Raw genomic sequence first — 25,244 nt, 5'->3', positions numbered from 1 at the left:
AGAGATCAAGACCATCCTAGACAACATGGTGAAACCCCGTCTTTACTAAAAATGCAAAAAAATTAGCTGGGCATGGTGGTGCGTGCCTGTAATCCCAGCTACTCAGGAGATTAGCCTGAACCCAGGAGGCAGAGGTTGCGATGAGCCGAGGTCGCGCCATTGCACTCCAGCCTGGGTAACAAGAGCGAAACCCCGTCTCAATTAAAAAAAAAAAAAAAAAAGTGCTACTATTTATCAGTTTTTTCCATTGAGTTTGTATTTATTTTTGTCTCTTTTAAAAGAAAAAGTGTCTTACTCCAAGAACATGGAGGTTTCTGCCTGTGTTATTTTCTTTCATTGTTTTGCATTTCTTATTTAGATCTAAAATCCATGTGAGATGCTCTCTGTCTGTAGAGTGAGTGGAGGTGACAAGCCTCCTTTCTTTCCAAATTGGCTTCATACCATTTGTTAGACTGTTTTCTTCCTCTTCTCTAAAATGTCACTTTTCTGACACGTAAGTCAAGTGCCCCTGTATACATAGGTTCAATTCGGGACACTGTACTCTGTTCCAATGATGTATTTGTCAATCTGTGCACTGACCCACACCCTCGCCCAGCTGAGGTGACCACAGCCTTCCCTGCCCTGAGACTCTTCCCTGGGCTGGGCCAAGGCTGCTGGGGGCCCCTCCCATGACCAGGGGCTCATTTCCAGCTTCACGCCTCTCTGTGGCCCTGCAGGGGTAAGGCTCACCTTGCATGCCAGAAGGCCCAAAGTCCTGTCGTGTGAGGAAGATGGCGTGATCGTGGTATTCATCGTGGTCCGTGTCTGGCTTCTGCTGGAGGTAGGCCCAGCGGCAGACATTCTCCAGACTCTGAGAGGGGTTCCCAATCTCGATGAGGCTCATGGACTGCAGGGGTATGGAGAGAAATGGAAGAGAGAGGTTGGTGTCTGGTGGGCTAGTGGAGGGCTGAGCAGGCTGGAGTGTTGACAGCCCCATCCACTGGGAACCTGGTCGAGGTGGCACAAAGGCTCTGCCAGATCCCTCTCAGGACCTGCTCCCACTGGGCTCCATTCTTCTACATGGAAGAAAAGGTTCCCCAGTCACACTCACCTGTGTGAGTTTCCACACAAAATCACTGCAATTTTCAGGTGAGATATGGAAGCCAAGATCTAGGTCGTCTAAGGCCCCACATAGTCCCTCAGTCTACCCCATTTCCAGAAGTCCCTGTGTTTGTTCTATGAGGCACCTGTTCTGTGCAAGTCCTTCACAGAAGGCAAATGCCATGTGGACTTCACCCCAAAGAACTCACAGTTCTGGGAGGGTCTGTGGCAGGGGAGACAGAAGTCCCAGTGTGATGTGGAAGCCCAGAGGTGGGAGATCACCTTACACGACCCCCGTGTAAAGGTACTTGCAGAAACCAACACAATGGAGGAAAAGAAACTGCAACTGACATTAGGTTGGTGCAAAAGTCATTGCGGTTTTTGCCATTAAAGTATGGTGATGACTTTTGCACTAGCTTAATAGAAAAACAGCCATATCAAGAACAGGGGCATAAACAGATGATTCCCACAGGAACCATGCATGGGAAGCCACTGGGAACCATCCCATTCCATTTTGTATCACGATGCACGCCTAACAGCCAGGCCGGCCTCAGGACTGAGTGTTCTGCACACTCTCTCTGCTTTATGATATCAGCAGGCACTCTCATTTAGATATCAGGACTAAGAAAGCTGTCCTGGCCAAGTCTTTGAGGAGGAGTCAGGAGTCCAGCCAGAAAGACATATCCCGGTATCAGTACCAGAGGAAGGAATGAGGCCATCAGGTAGGACAGAGCTGCAGGCAGGAGCCAGGCTGAGGCAGGCTGGGGGTGTGTAGGGAGGTCCCCTGTCCTACTGTGTGGGCTCGTGGGGAGTGCTGGGAGGATGCTAGAAGCCCAAGCGCCTATAGAAACAAGGCAGGTGACAAGTCAATGAGGCAGGCTGGTGGCAGGAAAAGTAACTCCATCTTGAGTTTTCCCAGTTTTGAAGGAGAAAGGGTACAGAGGAATATTTCCTTATTAATATAAAATGGGGGATGATAAGGAGTGGCGAGGACTGTGGCAAACCCAGGGGCCCACGCACAGCTGGAGGAAGTGACATCCACCCAGTGCCGGCAGGAATAGAGGCCTGGAGCTGCTGGCTCAGATTTCTCAGGTCAATCCTGAAGTCTGGATTTTACAGACACCTACCTAATAGTAAACACTGGCTCGAATTAAAATTAGTCACGCAGACAAAACAACGCATCCCCCATCACAGTCTTATTCCAGAACCCTGGAGTAAGAGCCCTGCGGTGGCCTCTTCTCCACGTCCCTGCAGACTGAATCCACGCTGGCCAACCACCTCTCTCCTCCCAGATACTGGCTTCTGTGGTTCAGCCTGGTTTCCCAGCCCCTCTTAGCAGCCAAAGTGATCTCGCTGCTGCGGCAAGATAATTTATTGAAATATTGATTTGTGTTTTTGTTCTTGCCTCGCTTTGTTCTTGGCCCATTCCAAGAAGGCAGCCTGCCGCTCTCATTCTCTAACCCCAAGGGGGTGGTGCTGCAGGGTCCAGAGCTAAACGGGTCTAGGACCCCCTTCTGGCTTTGGGGTTTTGAGGCAACTCCCTGAGGGAGGGGCAGAGGGGAGGGCTGCGGGGTATGGGCACAGGGAGAGGAAGCTGCACTGCGGCCAGGGGAGGCTTGGAGGCAGGATTTCGAAAGACATGTCATTGTGCTAGACCCTGGGAGCCTGGGTCCCGGCAGGGGCACTCTGCGGAGTAGAGAAGAGGTTTATATCAGTGTCCAGGCAACCTGGGACTCAACCTGCCACTGGGATCTGAACTGACAAGCCACGGAGCTGCTTGTATTTCCTCTCTCTCTGCCAATATCCCAATAGTTCCAAGGTCCCAGCCTATCTCTGATGGGCACGGAGGAGCCCAGGGGCAGAGATCCTTTCCTTGCTGGGTCTGGAGCATTCAAGGGCTCTGGGTATCCATGATGCCCAGACATTGACCTTGTGCCCAGTGGCCAGGGCAAGGTCCATGTGTATTCTTAAAAAAGTCCTTTGGGTCAATGAGGAGAGAGTGGGGACAGAAGCAGACAGCATGGAGGCGTGGCTGGTACTGTGTCAGGAGGGTCAGGACCTGGTGGCAGGAGCTGAGAGATATCAGGGCTGCAAGGTGGGAACAATGAAGCAGAAATGGCACCAGTCTCTGGCTTCGGGCGTTGGTGGCAAGGCAGAGGAGGAGGTTTGGGAAGGGGACTGCAAACTCCAGAGGAAGAGAGTGGGGTCTGTAGTGCATGAAATATGGTTGCAGCCATGTCTTTCCTGACCAGCTTGCTCATTTGAAAGAGCTGGGCAGTTTTGCCTTGGGAGCTCTCCCACTTCTGGAGGTGCAGCCCTGGTGGGTGTTCAGTCCAAGTGCTATGTCCCAAGGCCCAAGCCTTGGCTAGGACCCAAATTAGGCCCACGGAGCCCAGGTCTGAAATGACTGAAATCCAGCTGAAGTAGGTTTGCTTGGTGGCAGCACCCAAAACAACCATCCGCAAGCTCCTGCTCACACACCTCAGAGCCCCCTTCCCTCCACCCACTCCTCCCACCCTATGAGAGCTACCGGTAGCCTTCCCTTGGGTTCTGCATGCCTCTAAGGACTCCTCACAGAAACTGATGTCCAGGCAGAGACATTGGGGCAGCTGGACAGGTCTAAGGCCCAGGAGAGAAGTCTGGGTTGGCTGTGGACAGGGCAAGGCCCTTGCTACTAGAAGCAGTCAGAACCCAAGGGAAGAGCCAAGCTCAGGCCTCTCTGCTGAGACCTCTACCACAGGATACTGTCTTGACATGCAGGCAGCTTCCCCTGTGGGTCACTCGGGCTCCAGTCGGACCACCTGCTGGGCTGTGACCTCCTTTGCTCCTCTGCTACCTGGCCTCAATGCAAGAGGCCAGATGGGCCCCTGCTGCCTGGGGCACCCCACCCCCCACCATCCCGATCCCTTGCTATGTATCAAGCATGAGAACTGTGCTTCCTCTGAGCAAGGAGGAGGAAACACATCTAATTCTCACATATGGATCTCCTCCAGAAGTGAGGGAGGCTGCATTGCTTGTTTCAACTAAGGATTCTTACACCAGCTCACCCTGGTCGTCTGCGTCCCTCCTGGTCCTGAATGCACCTGACTTCCAGCTACCTGCTCCAGGTCAGCTCTGCACGGCTCCTCTAGGAAAGTCTGTCTGTGTGACCCCCTGTTCCTCGCTGTGCTGAGGTGGGGACCAGGAGTGAGCCCCTTGGGCCATAGGGTTCCTGGGGAGAGGCACCCTAGGCTCTGCAAGGGGGTAGGGCAGCCAGTCCTCTCCCAGAGGCAGCCACGGACACCCGCCCTCCAGAGCAGGGGGCAGTGGATGGTGCTTCGTGACCGTGGATGGACATTTCTACACCCTGGGGCTGCATGGTGGTTGCAGGATTCACCTCCTGAGTGAGGCAGGGCCTCTGGGGACAGACTCTTCACCATGGGAGCAGCTCCCAGAACTCCCAGCCTGGGGCCCCAGAAGAGCCAGGGCGTTCAGGCTGGGGGCCCCAGAAGAGCCAGGCCTGAGAAGCCTGCAGTCTGGGGCTGTGGATGGAGTCCAGGGGCCCGCCCAGCCCAGAAGGCAGGAGGAGTCCTGTGTGGGCTGACCCTGTCTGGAAGCATGGAAACAGATGGGCTTCCTAGGAGGCTGACTGGGACCTCCACAGGGGCCCCAGGACAGTGGTCATCCCTCAAGGAGGGCTCTGCCACCCCTGTTTGGATGTGACATCTACCACTGCAAACATGGGCTCTCAATGGGGCTCCACTGCCTGAGTGCTTTGGGGCCTTGGCCCAGGCTGGCTTCTCCCTTGTGCAGGGTCTTCCTTGGCCATCATGAGGGTCCACCTAGGTCCACATGGAGACCCTCCTTGCTATGTTGGTTCACTGACCTGTCCAGATGCAGAAGGCAGGCACTTCTCTGGGTCCCTGGGGCCCTCCTGGTGCAGCAGGTGGCGGGAGGGGGCTGGTCCCAAGAAGGATAGTGTTCCCCCCAGGTTTAACCTGTTTGGCTCCCCTGGCCTGGGCTGGAAGGGGTCTGAGGACATGCATGGAAGCTCCGGTGTTCCCACCACGAGGTGGAGAGGGCAGATCTGAGAGCCTTAACGAGGCAAGGGCTTGATGCCCTTGCGTCAGGAGGTCACTTTGCTGAACAGGATTTCTGGCCAGGGCAAGGATGAGGGAACAATTCGGGTCCCTGAGTCTCAGGCCCAGCCTGCAGGGCTCTGGGTAGTCTCACCGGCCCCAGGGAACAGCCAGGAGCTTAGGGGGCCTACGGGGGGCTTGGGTGGGTAGGTGGGCTGTGTCCAGCTCCAAGTCCCAGTCCCCATCCTTGCCATGTGATCCTTGCTCTGAGCTGCCTGCCTGGTCCCCTCTCCTTGGTGTGTCAGTCACCTGCCAGATGGGGCACCTATTGGGGATGTGCCTGTTGCTGTTTCTGGCCTCTGAGTCACTAAAGCCCAAGCTCCTTGAGGGCCGGGTGGATACCAGGCCGAGTCTGTGCCCCAGTTCTGGCCCATGCCTGCCCTCAGTAGCCCCGCTCCTCCCTTCACGGAGCAATCCCAGCTTCTGCTCTCCATGTCAGGATGAGGCAGAGGGCCCTGGCTGCTGTGACCCGGAGGGAACGCAGGAATGAACGAATGAACACGAGCACCCTCCGGAGCCAGGCTGGTCAGGGAGGGAGGGGCCGGCTGTGGGGGCGTTCCTTGGAGACCTGGGGAGGTGAGCGAAAACGGCTGTCCCGGCAGGTGCTGACCCCAATGGTAAGTTACTGTCTGCAGGGAGCGCCCCGCTGGGCTCAGGCTTGGCACATAACATCAACTTTATTTTCCTACCTTCTGGACGACAAACTGCATTTCAGACAACTGAAGGTACTCGCAGAAGTCCCACAGCTAGAAAGAAGTGGGGTAGCCGCCCTCTGCGCGGGGCGCAAGGCAAAGGAAGGGCAGGGCCCCGGTGGCCACCAGGTGGCGCTGCTGCCGCAAGAACGGCGACCCGGCAGGGGGTCGCGCCCTGCGCCCAGGCTGGGCGACGGCACCGGGGCTCCGGGAACCCCAGCCGTCCCGAGACAGCCTCTGGGGTCTCGCCCTAAATAAATCCATCAGGACCTAAGCAAAAAGTTCTGTTCCAGTCGTTGCTCTCCGACATTTCCATTGTTTGCCCTGGAATGAGCTGTATTATTTAAGCTCTTCCCTCCTTCAGTCAAGGAGACGTGGGAGGAAACCGGTTTGGGGATCGGCAGCCGGGAGGCCGCTGTCTCCTTTGGAACCAACCGCGCCTGCCGGGAGGCTCTGCCTGCTGGGCAAGGCGCTCTCAACCAGCCCTCCAGGCTGCTACCCGACGAAGGCTCACCCCGGCCACCGCTGGTGGCAGGTGAGGTCACCGGATGGCTCTGGCCCCGGTTCAAACATCTCATCTGCTCTGTTCCTGGACAGGAGACCTTACTTGTCCGTACCTACAAAACAGGCACAACTGCAGCTCCAAGCTTGGAGCTGGGGGGCTTACGTGCATGACAGTTCAGGCAGGGTGCAGTCAGGGCCCACAAATATTTCTTGTCCTTGTCTCTGCCATGCTGATACCTATGACGCATGATACCAGTCCCTGGGGCGCTGGCCTACCCGCAGCCAGCCCCAAGGGGATGTGGCTTCAGCAAAGCTTCTCAACTGTCCCCATCCCAGAGGGGGCACCTGCCTCAGACCAGCCTCCGAAATAGGTACGGTACAGGACAGGACGGGGGCGGGGGGAGGCAGGATGGGGGTTGGGTTCAGGTGGGCAGAACACATTTCTCAACCTCAGCACTCCAGACATTTGGGGCCAGATAATTCTCTGTTGGGTGGGGTGGGTGTGCTGTGCATGGTAAGATGTTGAGCGCATCCCTGGGCTCTCCTTGCCAGAACCCAGTGGAACCCTCCCCCTAGTCGTGACAACCAAAAGTCTCTCCAGACACTGCCAAATGTCCCCTGGTGGGGGGATGGGTGGCAAAGTCACTCTCAGTTGGGAGTGAGTGACCCACAGGGGAGCAGGGCAAGGAACTTGAAGCTGGTGCTCCTGACCTGCCCGTATCACAGAGTCCAGTCCCTCCTCCCAGAGCAGTGTGGCCCCACCACCATGTGGCCCCATGCAGGCCGCTCACCCCCTCGAGCCAGGATCCTCACTGTTAAACGGGGATGATCACAGCGACTACTCCATAGAGATGCTGTGGGGGTGAGGGCATAAAGTCACATAAAGGGCTTCAGACAGTGCCTTTCCCAGAAGAGGCTCTACAGTCACTTGCATGAACGCCTTTATGATTGTCGTCATTTCTGTTGTGTGCTGGGGTTTCACAGACCTCCTCTTACAGGGGAAACTAAGGCTCCATGATGTTAAATTGTTCACCAAAGGTCCCACAAGTATGGACAAAGCCAGAAAGTATGGCAGGGACGGGGCTCTAGCATCCCTGCTCCGTGAGCACATGTTCTACCATGCCACCCAGCTGAGTGCAACGTGGGCTCCCCCAAGGTTGGAGGTCTCCTGTTCCAAGCAGGGCTTACAGATCAAATCTCATCAAAAACAAGAGTGCGGGCAGGAGGTGTGCGCCTCATTTCTCTGCCAGAACTCCATAGCGTTCCAGCATTTTGTTTCCAGCCATCCTCCCCAAAGCCTGGGAAGCTATTCCCAGAGAGAGCCAAGCTGCCAGAACAGGATTCTCAACTTGAGCCTTCCCAGACATGAGCCAGTGCAGGCCTGTGGGGAGCCAGTAGAGGGGCCTCTGCTAGAATCTGAATGTTGTGTTCCCCACATTTGAAAGGTTGAAACCTGAGAGCCAGTGTTATAGTATTAGGAATTGTGGCCTTTGGGTGGTCATTAGGTCATGAGAGTGGAGTCTCTATAAATGAGATTAGTGCCCTTACAAAAGAAACCTGAGGGAGCCTGTTCACCCTTCCATCATGCAAGGGCATCGCTAGAAAGCACTCTCTAGGAGGAATGGGTCCTTATTACACATCAGTTCTGCTGGTGTCCTGCTCTTGGACTTCCCAGTCCCCAGAACAGTGAGGAATACATTTCCGTTGGTTATAAATTACTCAGCTAAGGTATTTTTGTTACTGCAGCCCAAACAGACTAAGACACCTCCCAATGGCAGTGTCCAGCCCTAGTGCCTCCTAGTTCTCAGGACTGAGGTAGTTCTGTGTCAGGAGGTGGATTGAGGATGATGTGGGTGGGCCATCATGCCTTGAACCCCTATCAGGTTGGGGGTTGGGACCTAGATGCTCAGGAGGATAGGGGGCTGTCCCTAGGGTGAGGCAGGGAGTATGCTTCCCCCACTCAGCCCTGTGCCAGATCTCAGGGCTGCCTACTAGGGTCCTGATGTATCCTCCCCAGACCCTCACTCCCTGGCCTTCCTATGCCATGGCTGGGCCACTCTAAATCCCCTACCTTACAGGTGGGTGGGTGGGCACCATCAAGACCTTGCACCCAGCACCTCTCTTTTCTTGCTTTCCACTAAGAGACTCACATGCAGAATTTCTCTGACCTTTCACCTCCAATGCTGAAAAATTCCAACAAATATTCTACACTTTGTCTTGACCTGGTATTTTATAACAAGACACCTTATGTCCTTTTCTGATGGTCCCCAAGTCTCTGACTTCCATTTGCTTTGATTTTCATCATCCTAGGAAATATTTAAAATGAGAACAGTTGAGTAGCTTTGGTACCTTCTCAAAAAAATCAATTGAAAAGCCAGTTGCTATGCAACCTCGAGTGTTGCCGATGCTCTGCTCCCTGGCTGGTGGCATATTGTATAAAATAAGATCATCTCTTTTCTTCTGCTTTTTTTTTTTAAAGAAATGGAGAAAATGTTGTTTTAGGAAAAACTTGAGATAACTCAGAGGCTCCTCATAACCTAGAAGACAAACAACATGTCACTCAAAGAAGTGCTACCAATTGTATCCCCACTGGAGCCTGGTAAGGCCTGGGGGACAGGCAATGGGGGAGCAGCAGGCAGGGAGCTGGTCTATTTCTGTCACAATTTGGGATGAATAACAGAAACTGAATACCTGGGCCACTTTCTGCCCAAGTCTGGGTCATGGTCTCACAAAACCTTGGGAGGCACAGCTCAGCCCCCTCCTGGCTGCAATCTCTTGGTTTTGCCTTGCTAAAATTCCTCCAGAGGTGGGGGCCTCATTCCTTGACAGGAAGCCTGTGTTTCCTTGAAGAGCAGTTCATCAGAATTCATCCTCACCATGTGCCAAACTTCGTCCCCAGAGCCCCACTGAGAAGCCCTAGCTGTGCTTCTCTGTGAGAAAGCGGAGCCCATTCCCTTGGCCACAGATGCTGGGCCTTTTGCCCCCCAGATCTTGGCTGGGAAGTCCCCCTCCTGGCCGCTCCATCCATGGTCCCCTATCACCTGCCACCCTGCTGTATTCCTTGCTGATGCTCACTACTCTGTTGCTATCTTGTCTACTGCTCTGCTGCCTGGACTCAAGGCTCCTCTCCCCTCCTCATTCATGCACCTCCCTGTATTAAACTCCAGCTGCTCGGAAGGCCAGAGGCTCTGGGCTAGCCGGATGCTTTGGGGGCACCAGGATACATCTCCTCCCGTGACCACTACATACCTCAGAGACCTGAAAGCAGGGCCTCTCCCAGTGCTATGTAAGGAAGTCTGTGCCTGATAGACACAAACTGGTCCAGTCCACAGTGAGATAAGTACAGAAACTAGAAACTTTTATAGCAATTGGATGGGTTGAGTTTATGGCCACAGAATTTAATAATAAAAATCCAGAGCTAGGGTTTTTGTATACCTTGGTTTTGGTCACATTTGCTTTTCCCAATAATTCGTTTTAAAGTATGGACAGAAGTATTGGTCTGTGATGGATTTGAAATAGGAGAAAGAAAAGAGCCAGGTCTCTGGCACTGAGGTGCACCATGTGCTGCTGCTACCCAGGATGGCCTCTCCTGCGCCACCTGGCAGACGGTTCCTCCTGTCCCACAGATGCTGCTCCCAAGCCCAGTAGCCCACAGCTCACTCGCTAAGTCAGCCAGGGCCCATGACCAGCACCTGTTTTCCCGGCTGCCATGCCCTCTACCCCAAGCAGGTCTCTGGCTTCAGCCCAGCCTCCAGCAGCGCAGTGTCCTCTGCTCAGCTATTTCCTGCACTTATGCAGTGGGTCCAACCTAAAGCAATCAGGATTCACAGCCTGGGCTCACTTCCCCTCTCACAGCTCAGAAATCCCCAAAGGAGGGCAGAGTAGCAGGCAGGCCTCAGCTGTTCTGACAGTCCACACTCAGCTGACCAACCGATGGTTCCTGGGATCCTCTGGGCACAGAGGACCCCATGGGCACTGGCATCCCCTACCCCCATCGCTGTCCCCCCGGGCTTGACTGGGAGGCTTTTAGGAGGCAGATGGGGTAGGGCCAGGCAGAAAAAAGTGGCAGAGTATGGGGTGAACTTTTCTGAGGCCCACTCTGGGCAGGCAGGAGTTGGGAGCAGAAAAGAAGTCCCAGAATGCTGGAATGTTCCAGAACATTCCAGGAGACCAGTCATCACTGAATCCCCAGGGTCTTGCAGAGGGGCGGCTGTGTGTTGTCCTCCAAGCTAGGCTGAGGGGCCTAGGGACAGGCACTGGGGCTGCCTGGGCCCTGAACCCCTCACATCCTGGCACTGCCTCTCCCCTGCCTCCTCAGCTGCTGGTCCACCGAGCTCTTGGGGCTGGGTGTGAACAGGCTCCGTCTGGAGTTAGCTCTGGAAGTGTGTGTCCAGCTTCGGGTTCAGTCTTCCAGTCTCTCACTACCATCAGTTCTCAAGCCTCTTCCCAGCAGGAGGCAGAAGCAAGACCAGCCTCAGTTCACTTGTGTCCTCCCTGTTCTCTTTGTACAAGTCCCTGGTGTCGCAGAAGTTGCCGGGTGCCCACCATGGGCTTGGGCTGCCCTGCTTTGCTGGCTATGGATCTGGGCATTCCCAGGGCTTGCACATGTCCCCATGTTGTCCCTGGGAACAGCAGACTGCACCTGACAACTGGTCCCCTGCCCACTGCCCCATTCCTGACTCTGCCAACAGGGGAAATGGGGCACCAGAATGGCCCAGGCAAGGCAGAGCCTCTGCAGGTACGGCGTGTGAGGGGCAGGGGCCAGGGAGGTCCTGGCCAGGAGAGCGGTGCCTGCTAACCAGGGGATGTGGGCTTCCCAAGCAGGGAGACCACGTACCTGTGGCAGCCTGTGTCCTCACTCCAAGATTTCCCATTTCCTTCAGGTGGACCTGCTGCAGGTGGGTCCCCTGGCCTAGCTACAGGAAATGAGAGATGGTCCCCACAGAGTAGAACTCGGATGCCTCATTAATCATCCCAGCTAACTGCAGAGATGAGATGCCAAGAGAAAGCATGGATTCTCTTTGATGTCTTCATTCAAATCAGAAATAAAGGACTGAGCATGACAGAGCCCTGTGGCATGCTATCGAAGACCTTTCTCCAGAGTGCTGGAGTCAGTTAAATGGTGTTATTTGGATCCTACTATTTCTAAATGATTCTTTAAAAAATGTAAACTAGTGTTTCATAAATTTAAAATGCACTGTTTTGTTTATAAAAGATAAATGTTGTGCCAGGCTCAGTTGCTCATACTTGTAATCCCAATGCTATGAGAGGCAGAGGCAGGAGAATCATTTGAGGCCAGGAGTTCAAGACCACCCTGAGCAACATAGTGAGACTCTGTCTCTACAAAAAATAAAAACAAATTAGTCGAGTGTGGTGGTGCGTGCCTGTAGTCCCAGCTACTTGGGAGGCTGAGATGGGAGAATCCCTTGAGCCCAGGGTGTGGTGAGTTATGATTGCTCCACTCTACTCTAGCCTGGGCAACACAGCAAGACTCCATCTCTTAAAAATAATAATTAAAAAAAAAGTTCTTCATATTGAATTTTAAAAATTCAGTAAAGTACAAAGAAAAAAATGAAAATTAATCAGCCTACTGCCCAGAGATAGATCCTGTTCACATTTGATGTTATCCTTCCAGTCTTTTCTTTAAATATATTTGTACACAAAATTGAGATCTCACTGAAAACTTATATTTTAAACAACAAACACCTTTAGACTGTAACTGTTTCCCAATGTCATTAAATGTACTTTGAGGATGCAATTTTGTGGCAGCCTAATATTCTATTACATAGGTTTATCATCTACTTAACTAGACTCCTATTATTGGACAATATGGGTTTCTTGCTGTTGTTTACATGAGAGATCACACCATGACCTTGTTCCTAAAACTTGGTCTACAGCTGGGGCCACTGCTTTGGAATAGAGTTGTAGAAATGAATGTCTGGGGGCAAACTTCAAGAACATTTTTCTTTTCCTTTTTTTTTTTTTAAGATGCAGTCTTGCTCTGTCACCCAGGCTGGGGTGCAATGGCATGATCTCTGCTCACCACAACCTCTGCCTTCTGGGTTCAAGGGATTCTCCTGCCTCAGCCTCCAGAGTAGCTGGGATTACAGCCGTGCGCCACCATGCCCAGCTAATTTTTGTTATTTTTAGTAGAGAGGAGTTTCACCAGGTTGGCCGGGCTGGTCTCAAACTCCTGACTTCATGATCCGCCAACCTTGGCCTCCCAAAGTGCTGGGAGTACAGGTGTGAGCCACCATGCCCGGCCCATTAAGAACATTTTTAAGCGCAGTGATAAATATTGCTGCACTTCCTTGGAGAGGTGCGTCCACATTTGTACTCATACCAGAAGAGCATGCCTGCTTCATTCAGCCGGCCATAAATCCCTCTTCGTCTTAACAGGGTTGGCGCTTTACAAATGGCATATTATTTATTTCTTTAATAGTAAAGTTAGATATTTTTCCATATGAGTTTTCTTTTAGCCACTTGGAATTTTTTCTTTGTTTCTATTCATTGCTAATTTTGTTTCCCTACGATTTAGAGGAGGTCTTTATATATTAGGATATATTTGTCACATGGCAAATGTTTCTCCTGCTTGTCATTTGCCTTTTCATTTGTTTTTTTGACAGAAATTTTGTATTTTACTTATTCAGATATATCTGTATTCCCCTTTACACTTCCTTCACTTGGCTTTATGCTTAGAAAGCCCTTGGCAACCAGTATTTTCTGCTTGATTTGTGTGATTTAAATAGTTGAATGTAATATTGGCTTATATTCATTACATGATAATTTAATTTCCCATTTATTACATTTATGTTATCATCGATTTATTTATAACATAGTAACCATCCTGTTTTTATTGCATTAGGTTATTTGTAGGAGGGGTATTTTCAACCACTTTATTCAACTGAACTGTTCGTGAAAGTTTATGCAAATATGGCACTATTTTAATTATCTTCACTTTACAAGATATTTGGAGGAAGTCTCTTACTTGCTTGGTTTCCGCAGCTTCCTCGGCCATTCTTGACTGTTCACGTTCCTAGATGGAGCTTAGAATCATTTCATAACGTTTCCGACTATTAGTGTGGGAAAGATCAACCTCTCAGGTATACCCAGTTTCCCATGAGGACAGCATTTGTCTCTTCACTGACATTCACATTCTTCCTATCATTAACCATGTACAACTTTCTTCCTATGGGTCCTTTGTCTGTCTTGTTGTAAGGACTATTTCAGGTATTGCACATTTTCAGTTACTATGATAATGGAAATTTTTCTCACCCTGTTTTCCCTACTGCCAAGGCGTTGTTGGTTTCACACAGAAACTATTGTTTTCTTAAACAATGGTCTTATATCTGGCCATGTCACCAAACTCCTTACCTAACTCTACAGGTGGTACCATGGATTCTTTTAGGTTTTCCAGACACATGATTAACAGCAAACAATGGTAATTTGTCTGCTATTTTCCAATACTAGTTTCATGTCACATAAAACGATCTAGGATTTTCAGAACCACAGTAACAAGTTTATTGGTCTGTTTTTTTGTTTTTAAGACTATCTCCAGGGCAGTGCTTTGCAAAGCAGTTTCGGTAGGCTGTGGATGTGGTGAGGAAGAGGCTACCGTGGAGAAGGTTTTCCGAGACCACCTGTTCTTCTCTGACTCTCGGAGGTGCACCACACACGTGTCTCCGTAGGAAAGTCTCCAGGAGATTTCACCCTCAGGAGTGCCCATTTTCCTTTGTTTACTAGCATTTTTCAGACTTCTTTGACCTTGGGACCCCTCTATATTCCTCTGTAACATCTACTCATATTCTAAGAATTTGCTGTACAGAACACATTTTGGGAAATCTGCTACTTTTTCCACCTTTTTTTTTTTTAGATGGACTCTCGCTCTCTATTGCCCAGGTTGGAGTGCAATAGCACGATCTTAGCTTACTGCAACTTTTGCCTCCCAGGTTAAAGTGAGTCTCCAGCTTCAGCCTGCTGTGATTACAGATGCATACCACCACACCTGGCTGGTTTTTGTACTTTTTTTTAGTAGAGACGGGGTTTTACCATGTTGACCAGGATGATCTCAAACTCCCGACCTCATGATCCTCCAGCCTCAGCCTCCCAAAGTGCTGGGATTACAGGCATGAGCCACCATGCCTGGCCCTTTTCCACCTTTAAATACAATCTTGGTTACCCTGTTGCGCTCTGTTACTAGTTTTCTGGGATTTTTGGAAAGGAGGAGTGTCCTGTGAGGGGCTATGAGGCCGTCATGCCCTTGCCCTGCCAGAGCCTTCAACACAGGAGAACCATGGGACCTCTCTCCTAGGTCTCCCCACGGCAGCAAGCTTCTCTTACCCCCAACTCCAGACCTGGGAAGGACTGGGCACCTCTAAACGCACGTCTCAACTAACCTCTTCAGCTTCCCTCCTGTGCTCCCCATCTCAGGGGTTGACACTGTCATCTACCTGGCTGAGTGTCTCTCCACCTTCACCCACCTAGTGCCACTTCCTCTTGAAGTGGCCTCCTTTGTCCTGCTGTCTGCATCTCTGGGGCCATGTGTGGTCCCTGTCCAGCTTCCATCATTCCCCATTTGATGGCAGTGACAGTCTCCTAAGCCACTGCTCCCACTTGTTACGTCTGCACAAAGGAGTCAGCAATCTTCTCAGAAATGCGAATGGGATCCTGTCACTCTGCCTAAGGCTGCTGTCATAGGCAAGCCAAACCCCTCGGCGAGAGACGCAGATCTGCTCTGCTCCTTCTGGCCTCTTTGGCATTGGATCTGCTGTTCCTGTTCCTGTGCTCTTTACTCTAGGTTTAGCTGACCCCCATCCCTTCCCAGCCTGTGAACTTGGAGCATCCCTATGCTGGTAACTTCCCCTGAAGACCAGAGCCGTCTTCAGGTCTGGGCAGAACCGTCACTTCCTCCTGCTGCTTTCTTGACCTTGTAAGGAAAGATGCCTGCCCCGTGTCTCCTCCATCCAGTCCTGAACCCTGGTACAATTGTTTCCGTCTAGATCTCCCTTCTGGAAGTGGTCCCCTGAGGACAGGGACCATGCCAGTGAATGTTCCCAGCACAGCACTTCCCACACAGAAGCCCTTCAAACAGTATTTGTTAAAGGATGAGTTCTGTCATTTGGAAACTGATGTGATGAATTGAATGAATAGATTTACTGATATTAAACAATCTCCACATTCCTAGGATAAGCCCTAGTTGATCACAGTGGAAGATTCTCTTTCTGCATTATTCAATTAGACTCTTAATGCCTTAGGATTTTTACATCTATTTTTAGAAGTGAGACAGGTCTGTACTTTGCCTTGACGGGCTACCTTTGGCAGCTTTGGGTATAAGGGTCACATTGACTATGAAAGATACATTGGGTGGATTTCAGAATATGTGAGTTTTCGGGGTATTATATTAGCCTTGCTTGATAAGTGCTTGCAAATGAGTATGAACTCACTGGCAGAACTCTGGAAAAGGTGTAGAACTTGAGTTTCCTCCATGGTTATGGGACTTAACAATGTATTCTCCCTTTTTTGGAGTCAGCTTTAACTATTCACATCTCCCTAGGAAATCCTCAATTTCCCCAGGATCTCCAAGTCCCTGACACAGAGATCCTCAAATTCTCACCTTCAAAGTTTGACTCTCTTCTGCAAATGTTCTGACTGGGGTCACATACTCCTTCTACCTATCTGCAGCAGTTAAGAAAAAAAAAAAAGGGAAAAAGAAAAGTCTTAGGGTCAGGACAATTTAGCATAGGGCCTGCCAAGGAGTAGTTAATAAAGGAGGCTTTATTCCATTAAGTAATCAAAACTGGGAAGGAGCAGACACTTTTCAGGCCAAATAAGATCCAAAGCTTGGCCAGCACTGGTAAGCAATTAACCCTAGACAATTTCAAAATTTTTCTTTTCAACTAATATAGGAGCAACCTGGGGGAAGATTGGGCACCCAGCCCAATCACTGGGATGGTCTTTTCCCCCCTTTCTAGCACCAGGACCAGGAATTTCACATTTTTGGAAACTTCCAAAAGGGGATATAACTCTGCCCATCTCTCAGGCCAAAGGCTTGAGAATTCCTAAAACACCAGAGGATCCTGGCCAGGAACAAACGTGCTGGAAGGACCTGGCCTGGGGAAAGCCAGAACAGAGAACACGGGAGGCAGGCGGAGAGCCACAGGGGATAGTCTGAAGATCCCCTGCCTGTGAATGGAGAGCTGGAACCAGATGGCTGGGCTGGGGCCCACCCCCAGGCCCTGCATCTGTGTGGTCTGAAGCCTACTGCTACAAACCTGGGCTAGAGGACTCAGCAAGCCTCTCTCTGCTCTCCTAGCCGGCATTCACCAGCAGAGGGGACCCTGGACATCCTCCACTGATCACCCCTGGGCATCCAAGGTGGCTGGCTGCAGAGAGCCTCCAAACAGCTTCCCAGTGGGAGGATGGCCTTGGGTGCTTTCCATTCTGCCAGGAGAAGCATCTTGGTGTAGTCACATTACATATACTCTTTCTGATCTTTAGTGTGTGCCTTCTCTCTTTTTTTCTAGATTAAATAGGTCAGAGGGTGGCTTTTTCCAAAGCTCTCTTCTTCACTGATTCTACATGTTGCTTCTATTTTCTAATTTGTTAACTTCTGCTTTTTCTGAACTATTTCCTTATTTTTGCTTTCCTTAGGTTTTTGGTTTTGTGGCTATTGAAATCCATTCAAATGTATTGAGTTGAAGGCAAGGCTAATGTGTGTCAAACACATCACATAAGGGAGAAGCTTTTGGAAAAAATCTGTGAATTTGCCTCTGAATACAGCTTTAACTGCATTCCATAAAATTTAGTAGTAGTGCTCTTGTTTTCATTAGTGTTCCAAATAGTCTGTAACTTCAGTTCTAATATCTCCTTCCTTGCTGTGTTGCCCAGGCTGGAGTTCAGTGGCATGATCTCAGCTCACTGCAACCTCCACCTCCCAGGTTTAAGCCATTCACCCACCTCAGCCTCCCAAGTAGCTGGGACTATAGGCCCCACCACCACGCTCGGCTAACTTTTGATATTTTTTTGGTAGAGACAGGTTTTACCAAGTTGGCCAGGCTGGTCTCAAACTCCTGACCTCAAGCGATCCACCCACCTTGGCCTCCCAAAGTGCCAGGATTACAGGCATGAGTGACCATGTCCGGCCCCTAGTAGGTTTTTGTTTTTCAAGTTTTCAAATGAATTGGATTTTTTTAGGTTTATAAATTCTGCTGCCCCCACCCCTAGTTTTAGGCATTTCATCAGAGAACATAGACTAAATTGTTTTTGCCATATAAAATTCACAACATTTTCTTTATGTCTCAAAATATTTCTGTAATTTTTAAGTGTTCTATGATTCCTCAAAAAGTAGGTACATCTTTTTTTCTGTAGGGCACGGGAAACGGTGACGTAATTGCTAGTTTAACTTTACTCATTGTGTCATTCAAAAATTCTATGCCTTATTAGCACTAATCTGTGAAAGGCTTTGAAAGGGTATTAAAGACTCTCATAGTTAGGTTTTTGCCAGTTTCCCCTTCGTTCCAAGGATTTGCTTTGGGAATTTTTGTGTTCTCTTTGGGGGTGGTGAAGGCCCATAACTGGCGTCTGCCCTGTGGGTGCCTTTGGTCACTGTAGAATGAGGTGTTTAGTGGGTATAGGGGAGTGGGCCCCAAGTCTACTGAGTGGTCTTGGGGTGTCCTCTGCCACCGGAGCCCTTCGTCATCATTTTTACATTGTGTGCCTTGTAAGCTGGATGCAGTTTGATTTTATTTTTTGAGACTGAGATTCTCTTCAAACAGAGTTCAACCTTTACATAGTTACCAGATATGTTTAATCCTACTGTGATTTGATTTTCCATGCACAGCCAGACCACAGACTTGAATTCAGCTGTCTGAGTGAGAAGCCTGACTCCTCAGGTGCTGGATGGCCCTGGCCACTTACCTGGGCATGCCACTAAGTCACATTAAGCCTCAGTGTTCTTATCTGTGAAATGGGCAGGGTCACGGCATGCACCTCTCCATCTTCCCTGTAGATTAAGTGCCTCATCCATGCAAAGTGCTTCCAGCACAGCTGGTACAGGCACTTTGTAGTCCACACTGGCTGCACCATGGGGCTGCTCGCGTCCTCCATCTCTGTCTGCACAGCATCTCATGTTTCCATCCCAGGTCACTGTCCCTGGCACCTACACACCCATGCACACTGCTAGGAAAGGGCATTCCAGGTTTGGCTGCAAGAGGAAGTGGGATGAGCTGGAGGGCCCAGCTGGGGCAGCAGCTGAGGCCTGAGGAGGGGAGGCCACAGATTTAATACAGGGCAGGAGTCCAAGGGAGGGTGGTGTAAACCACGTGTTTCTGATGCTTTGACATCTGAGGCTTGCTGACTCTGGAGGGACTGCCCCTTCTAGTGGTAGCCAATTCTTAGAGCTAGGAAACAACTCATCCACGAGCACAATTTTCAGATACAAACCAACTAATCCAGCGCCCACGTCCCCAGCCACCTCCTTTATCAGACTTCACACTCTGGGCCACTATTCGCCTGCCCTCATTACCCAGGGCCAGGTGTCAGGAAACTCAGGACTGCTCCGCTCCCCAGAGCCCACTGGAATTACTCAAACTGGCCAACCTTAAACCAGCTCACCCTGCCCCTGTCAGTCCTTCCTGCAGAAACAACATGGGCTCAGGCTGCTATTTACTCAACTCACTCTGCCTCCTGACTAACCCTGGTGCCTCCCTGTGTGGCTCCGGTGGCCTGGTATGGCTCCTCCTCTTGGGATCTGTGGGTAACAGACTCTTTTCGATCAACAATAGTAACGGCCATGTTTTAAAATTAGGACTGAAGGGGAGCAGGGATCTAGGGGCAGCTCATGAGTTTCTTGTTTCTTGTAGGACCCTGAGGGCAGCCAGGGAGAGGCAGGGTGGATCTAAGGATCCCCACGCCTCACTCCTGGGACTCTCACTCCAAGTGGGTGGAGACAGGCCTGGCCAGGTACACTCACCTTCCCATAGCTCAGGAGGATGATCCGCACCAGGACCACGTTGATATGGGCCCCCAAGGACTCGTCATGGTAGATTTCATTCACCTGAAAGAAACAGGGAGGCATCAGTGGGAACCATAGGCCCTTGGTCCGGCTCTGGCTCTGCCAATGGGATGACCTCCCAACTGGCCCCCAGGCCTGGGACCCCCACCTGCTACTTCCTCTTCTCATGCTTTCCACCCAGGAATCACTGTCAACTGGGATCTGCCCTATGACTTCTCCCTCATTGCCCCCTGCCCCCTGCCCCTCCAGGCTGCCACCACTGCCTGTTGGGATCACTGTAGCCCCTTCCTGAGCAACCCCACCTACCAGCCCAGGGATTCCTCACCTGGAGCCTGAACATGGAACATGGACAGGGAAAGCAACCCTACACTTGCTGTGGCCTGCAACTGAAACACGACCTTTCCTTCCACAGCGAGTGTGGGCAACGGACCCCCGAGGCACACACAGAGCTGGGGTGGGCCCTGCAGAAGTCACTCCAAGCTGTTGCTGGTGGGTGTGGGGGTTACCTACAAGCATCGCTGCTTGGAGATGGGGGCAGTTTTAGGCCCACCACCAGATCTAATGTTTTTTAATGTATTAATAAAAAGCTCATAGCACTGCATCACCAATGTGCTCTCCTTGTTCTGTTTTGATGGCTGAAGCTCTTGCAATTACCTTCCTTTGTATTTATCACAATCATACTCTTACATGTGTTTTGTTCTTTGCATTAAAAACCATTATTCTGAGCAGATGCCAATGGGCTTCAGCAGATGTCAAAGGGATCCATGGCCCAGAAACAGGGAGACGAGCTTCTCTTCCACAGAATGCAGGCAGCAAGACCCTTCAGAAACATTGGTCAGGTTACCCAGGCTCGAGGCTGTTAGGGGCTTCCTTCAAACTGAGTCCCCACCCTCCAGCTTCCCGACACACACACCCAGGACCCTCCCTAGCACAGCCCCCTCACTGTCACCTCTTTTGTTGGTTGACCCAACCCTACTCCACCTCAAGGCCAGCTCAGTGATCACTTCCCCCTGGAAGGCCCCCCACAGGCCTGATCTGTCCATCAAGCACCAGGTGTGTTACTCCTGGAGCCCTCTGTGTGCCCCTGTGGGCTGGGCAGGCACCTGCATCCTCCCTGCTTGCATTCCCAGGCTAGGCTGAGCGGCACCTGGCAGATACTCATGGATACCTGCTGAAAGGCTCAAGGCATTGGCACCATCAAGAAGTGGAGAAGCAGGGACTGGCCACCACCCCTCCCCGTGTGCAGACTGAGCCCAGGGGCTGCTGACAGGCTCTAGACACGGCCAAAACACACTTCCTGGAGCCTGCAGCCACATCAGGCCAGCACACACTCAATGCACTCCAATCTGTAGAACCTCCATCTGAGCAACAGTAATTGCTACCTCGAAACAGTAGGAAGGCACCTCAGGTATACCTGAGGGTTAACAAGGAGAATCACATCATGATGGATGGGTGGACAGGCACACAGGGCATGCAAGACAAGGATCCCGGACCAGCTGTCATCGGTGCTGGGAACAAAAACAGCACTAGTCATGGGGCAGAGTTTGTGAGCATGTGAGCCCCTGCTGAGGGCACCATCCAGCCCAAACGCAGCTCCTCCCAGAAACTGCTGCCCAGCAAATCTACGTCTGATTATAACTTGGCTCCCTACAACTCCCACCTCACTTTCCTATAGGCAAGGGACGACTCATCAGACCCACAGGGGTGCGGCTGGTCACCATGGCTCTGGGTGGGCATCTGGGGAGGGTGGATTGGCAACCGCTGTGGGCACTGAGGGCTGTCCTCTAGACCCCCAGGGACTCATCTTGCCCCTGTGGCTGACAAGGTGGAGCTCCGGAGAGGGCACCCAGGTCCCCGAGAGGCCTTGGCCATTGGACCATCACCCTCCATTTCCTCTGTAAAATGAGGATTGCAGTCCCCACAGCACAAAGCTTTCTTTTCATAGGGGATGAAATCTCTATGCAGGTAAATGGAATGGTGCTTGTGTTTTTCATTGCTGGTAAACCATAGTGCCCTGCACCGGTGAGATCCTGGAGGTAGGGTATGCACCCCTAAACCACAGATGTCCTTGCCCAGCTTGGAGGGTCAGACTAGATATTTTAGTCCATGGAGACTGGGAATTTCAAGGTCATAGTGCCAGCTGCGTCATTCCCCAGTGAGGACCCTCTTCCTGGTTTGCAGACAGCCACCTTCTTGCTGGGTCCTCCCATGAAGAGAGAGAGGACTCAGGCTCTCTGGTGTCTGTTCCTATAGGACACCAACCCCATCATGAGGGTCCCACCCCTGTGAACTCATCTACCCCTAATTACCTCCCCAAAGCCCCATTTGTAGGCAGAGGACTGGTGGGGGCAGTAGGGGCGTGTCCTGTCTGCCCCCTACTTTAAGGCACATTAGCCTTAAAGGCCAGTCAAAACCAGTTTTTCTGTAAGAGAGAAGGAGTTTCTTTAATTGTCCACAGTGTTGCTTTCTCTACCACGACAAAGCCTGGGCAGCTTGGTTCATGGAGTCTGACTGTAGAAATGAAGGCCTTGACTAGGAGAAGGTCCCACTACAGCTGAAGGGAGCAGGATAGAGGAGAGGAGAAAGGCCAGGGGTGAGGGAACAGGCTTCTCCTCATCCCCAGCCCCATCCTCATGGGTCATAAAGAACAGCCCTGACATTGGAGAAGGAAGGAAAAGCAAGAGAGCTGGATACTGGCTGCTGCCTGGGACCTGGGAGGGGACTGGTTCCTAACAGTAGAAGTGGCTTCAGGAGCCCGAGTGGAGGCCCAGCCTGCTCAGGCCTGAGAGGGTGACCCAGCTACCAGCTACGCGTAGCAGACACCAGGGTTCCCTGCACCCCAGGGGCACGTGGGTGAGATAGCTGACTGGCTTGCCAGTTTACCTGTCTCTAGGGGGCACTACCAGGCTTCAGAGGAAGCCCAGGGGGTGCTGGCCTACAAGAGAGAAGAGCAGGCCTGCTTGCCAGGCCCCTACAGACAGGACACGCCCCTACTGCCCCCACCAGTCCTCTGCCTGCAAATGGGGCTTTGGGGAGGTAATTAGGGGTAGATGAGTTCACAGGGGTGGGACCCTCATGATGGGGTTGGTGTCCTATAGGAACAGACACCAGAGAGCCTGAGTCCTCTCTCTCTTCATGGGAGGACCCAGCAAGAAGGTGGCTGGCTGCAAACCAGGAAGAGGGTCCTCACTGGGGAATGACGCAGCTGGCACTATGATCTTGAAATTCCCAGTCTCCAGAACTGTGGGAAATGAATTTCTGTGATTCAGGCCCCTGCGTCTATGGGGCTTGTTATACCAGCCCAAGTGGAATGAGACAAAGGCTTTATGGGGAAGAGACCAAGCCACCTTCTGCAGGCCGGACTGCAGCCTTCCTTCTATCCTGAGGCTGAGTGCCTGGGATGAGGGCAGCACCACATATAAGAGCAAAAGAAAGCCCCAGCTGGGCGTGGTGGCTCACGCCTGTAATCCCAGCACTTTGGAAAGCCAAAGCAGGTGGATCACCCCAGGTCAGAGTTCGAGACCGACCTGGCCAACATGGTGAAACGATGTTCCTAATAAAAATATGAAATTAGCTGGGCGTGGTGGCAGGTGCTTGTAATCCCAGCTGCTCGGGAGGCTGAGGCAGGAGAATCACTTGAACCCAGGAGGCAGAGGTTGCAGTGAGCCAAGATAGTGTCATTGCACTGCAGCCTGGATGATAGAGAGAGATTCCATCTCAAAAAAAAAAAAAAGAATAGAATAAAAGAAAGTTGGATTTTTCCCCATGTTTGAGCCTAGGTACATAAATGTTGATCCCACCTTCCACACAGACCCTCAGCACAGCTACGGGCCCTCACAGGTTCTCAATGGGCCTTCTCAAACTGAACTGACCCTGGCCTCTCATGCCGCCCACCACACCCTGGGGCCCAGAATGGCCTGGGTGAGCCTGGCAAAGTCTCTCCTTCCCACTGGCCCAAGGTTGGTGCCCAACAGACCCAGTAGAGCCACTGCCTCACTGCGAATTGTAGCTCTGAATGCATCAGAACCAGTACAAAGGCGGCCCTTCTGCCGGGAGGCAGAGGGATGCTCAGATGCCACAAGATCAGCTCCAGGATCATGGGCCTTGAGTGAAAGGCAAGGAACCTGAGGACATATTAGTAGAAATCTGCCCACTGGGGCCTGGGCCCCTCTACAGATGTGGCATGTTATGAGACCTGAGAAACAGAACAGGTTAGCTCAGCAAAGCGGGGATGTCGCTCCTGGCAGAAGAGGCAGCCCATGCAAAACTCCTGGGGCTGGAAGCAGCGAGGCACCTTCCAAGCACGGAGGGGATGCGGAAGGGATGCCCCAGCAGAGGAGGTGGGAGGGGAGCACTGAGGCCAGACCACAAAGTCAGGAGAAGGATTCCAAATCCACTCCAAGAGCAGTGGGTGGACATGGAGGAAGGATGACGGCGATGCATTTAAGAAGCTTACTCCAGGTCCCTGACGAAAAGTAGATGGAAGAGGTCAAGATGTGGGAATGTGGGATTCAGCTTTGAGAATGAGTGCAGAGAAGGGACAGGTGTGAGGGATGATGTGGATTGGAATGGGGGTCATCAGCCCTCAGGGGGAGGCTGGGTCTCTGGGAAGGGTATGCTGGCTGATCCCATGGGGTGCAGAGGAGATGAGGGCTGGCCTCTCCTGGCTCCTGGCCAGGCTTGCCCCTCAGGACACAGGATCTTCCTGTTCCCCTAGCCCTGCCCCTGGGGCTGAAGGTGGCAGCTTTCATCTCAATGGCTTCCCTCCTGTCCTCACCACCTCCCACCCACACACACCATTCTTCACTATGATCACCATGAGGAACAGATCTCACCTTCACCTTCCTCTATCTAAAACCCTCAATGGCTCTCCAGTGCCTTCAGAAGCAGGGCACAGCCACCCTGCCTGGCAGTCAGAGCCCTCTTCACACTGGCCCTGGCTGGCTTCTCTCATGCTCCACTTCAGACACTCTCCCACCTGGCATCCTTGCTCCTGAGAGCCCAGCAAGCCTTCTCCAGAGCCTGGCTGCCCTCGCATTGGTTCATGTCTGGAATTCCCACTCTCCCTGCCCAGTCCCTGAATTCTTTAGATACCTGAAGAGCATTTGAAAAAACGCTCACCATAAAAATTATATTTCAAAGGAAGGAGGCAGTGATCGCCTTGCTTAAACCCTTGCTACCCCAAGGCATAAGACCATAGTTCCTGGTATGACCTCCAGGCCAGGAGGGGCTGCCCTGGCTCTGCTCCAGCAGCTGGCCTGGCTGTTCCTTGCACAGGGAGTCTGTCTCCAACTCAGGGTCTTTGTACTTGCAGTGCAACTGCTCCCAGCAGTGTGTAGCCCATAGTAGGTGCTCTAGCACAGTTGTTGAATGAATGGAGTGGAATCACTTTGAAGATATGGAGTAACAGGAAATGGGCAAAAATGTATGACCCACATAGGCCTGTGACCCCTGTCATGGGGGAGGCTCCCAGCTAAGGACCTCCCTCCCAGACCTCCAGCAACCCTGAGGGCCCTCCTCCACAGTCACCCTCCCCAAGGCCTGTGTGTGCTGGGGAGAAGCGGCTCTCCTTTCCCTGGTCACAGGGGGAGGGGAAGCCCAGGGACAATGTCCTTGAGTCCTGTCTGAGAAATTGATCCTGGAATCTTTAAGCCTTGGGGGGAAATGTTCAAAGCCGCAGCCATCTCTGTGCAGAGAGAAGTCAAGGGCTCTCTTGTTTGGGGAAATACATTGTAATGCACCTTTTGCTTATGCAAAGACGAAGCCAAGTTTCTGTTCTGGAATAGAAAATGAGGAGGGAGTGGCTCTGCATGACAATGTAAAAGTTTGCCTTGCTGG

At 51.7% G+C, this 25,244-nt stretch overlaps 1 protein-coding gene across 2 annotated transcripts in view; it reads right to left on the bottom strand.

Moving 5' to 3' along the window:
* ADAMTS2 (ADAM metallopeptidase with thrombospondin type 1 motif 2) overlaps nt 1-25,244 on the bottom strand; it is a 220,637-nt gene that overhangs the window by 48,342 nt on the left and 147,051 nt on the right. For both annotated transcript variants that reach the window (XM_054251961.2, XM_002806603.6), the window contains 2 exons: nt 19,365-19,448; nt 730-886 (listed from right to left, as the gene is read on the bottom strand). In XM_054251961.2, the coding sequence (XP_054107936.1) occupies nt 730-886; nt 19,365-19,448 (241 nt within the window). The remainder of the gene's footprint in view (nt 1-729; nt 887-19,364; nt 19,449-25,244) is intronic.

Source organism: Callithrix jacchus, chromosome 2 (assembly GCF_049354715.1).
Source record: "Callithrix jacchus isolate 240 chromosome 2, calJac240_pri, whole genome shotgun sequence".
Taxonomy (NCBI): Eukaryota; Metazoa; Chordata; class Mammalia; order Primates; family Cebidae; genus Callithrix; species Callithrix jacchus.
Note: the sequence above shows the minus strand (reverse complement) of the source record. Positions and strands in the feature narration are given on the sequence as shown.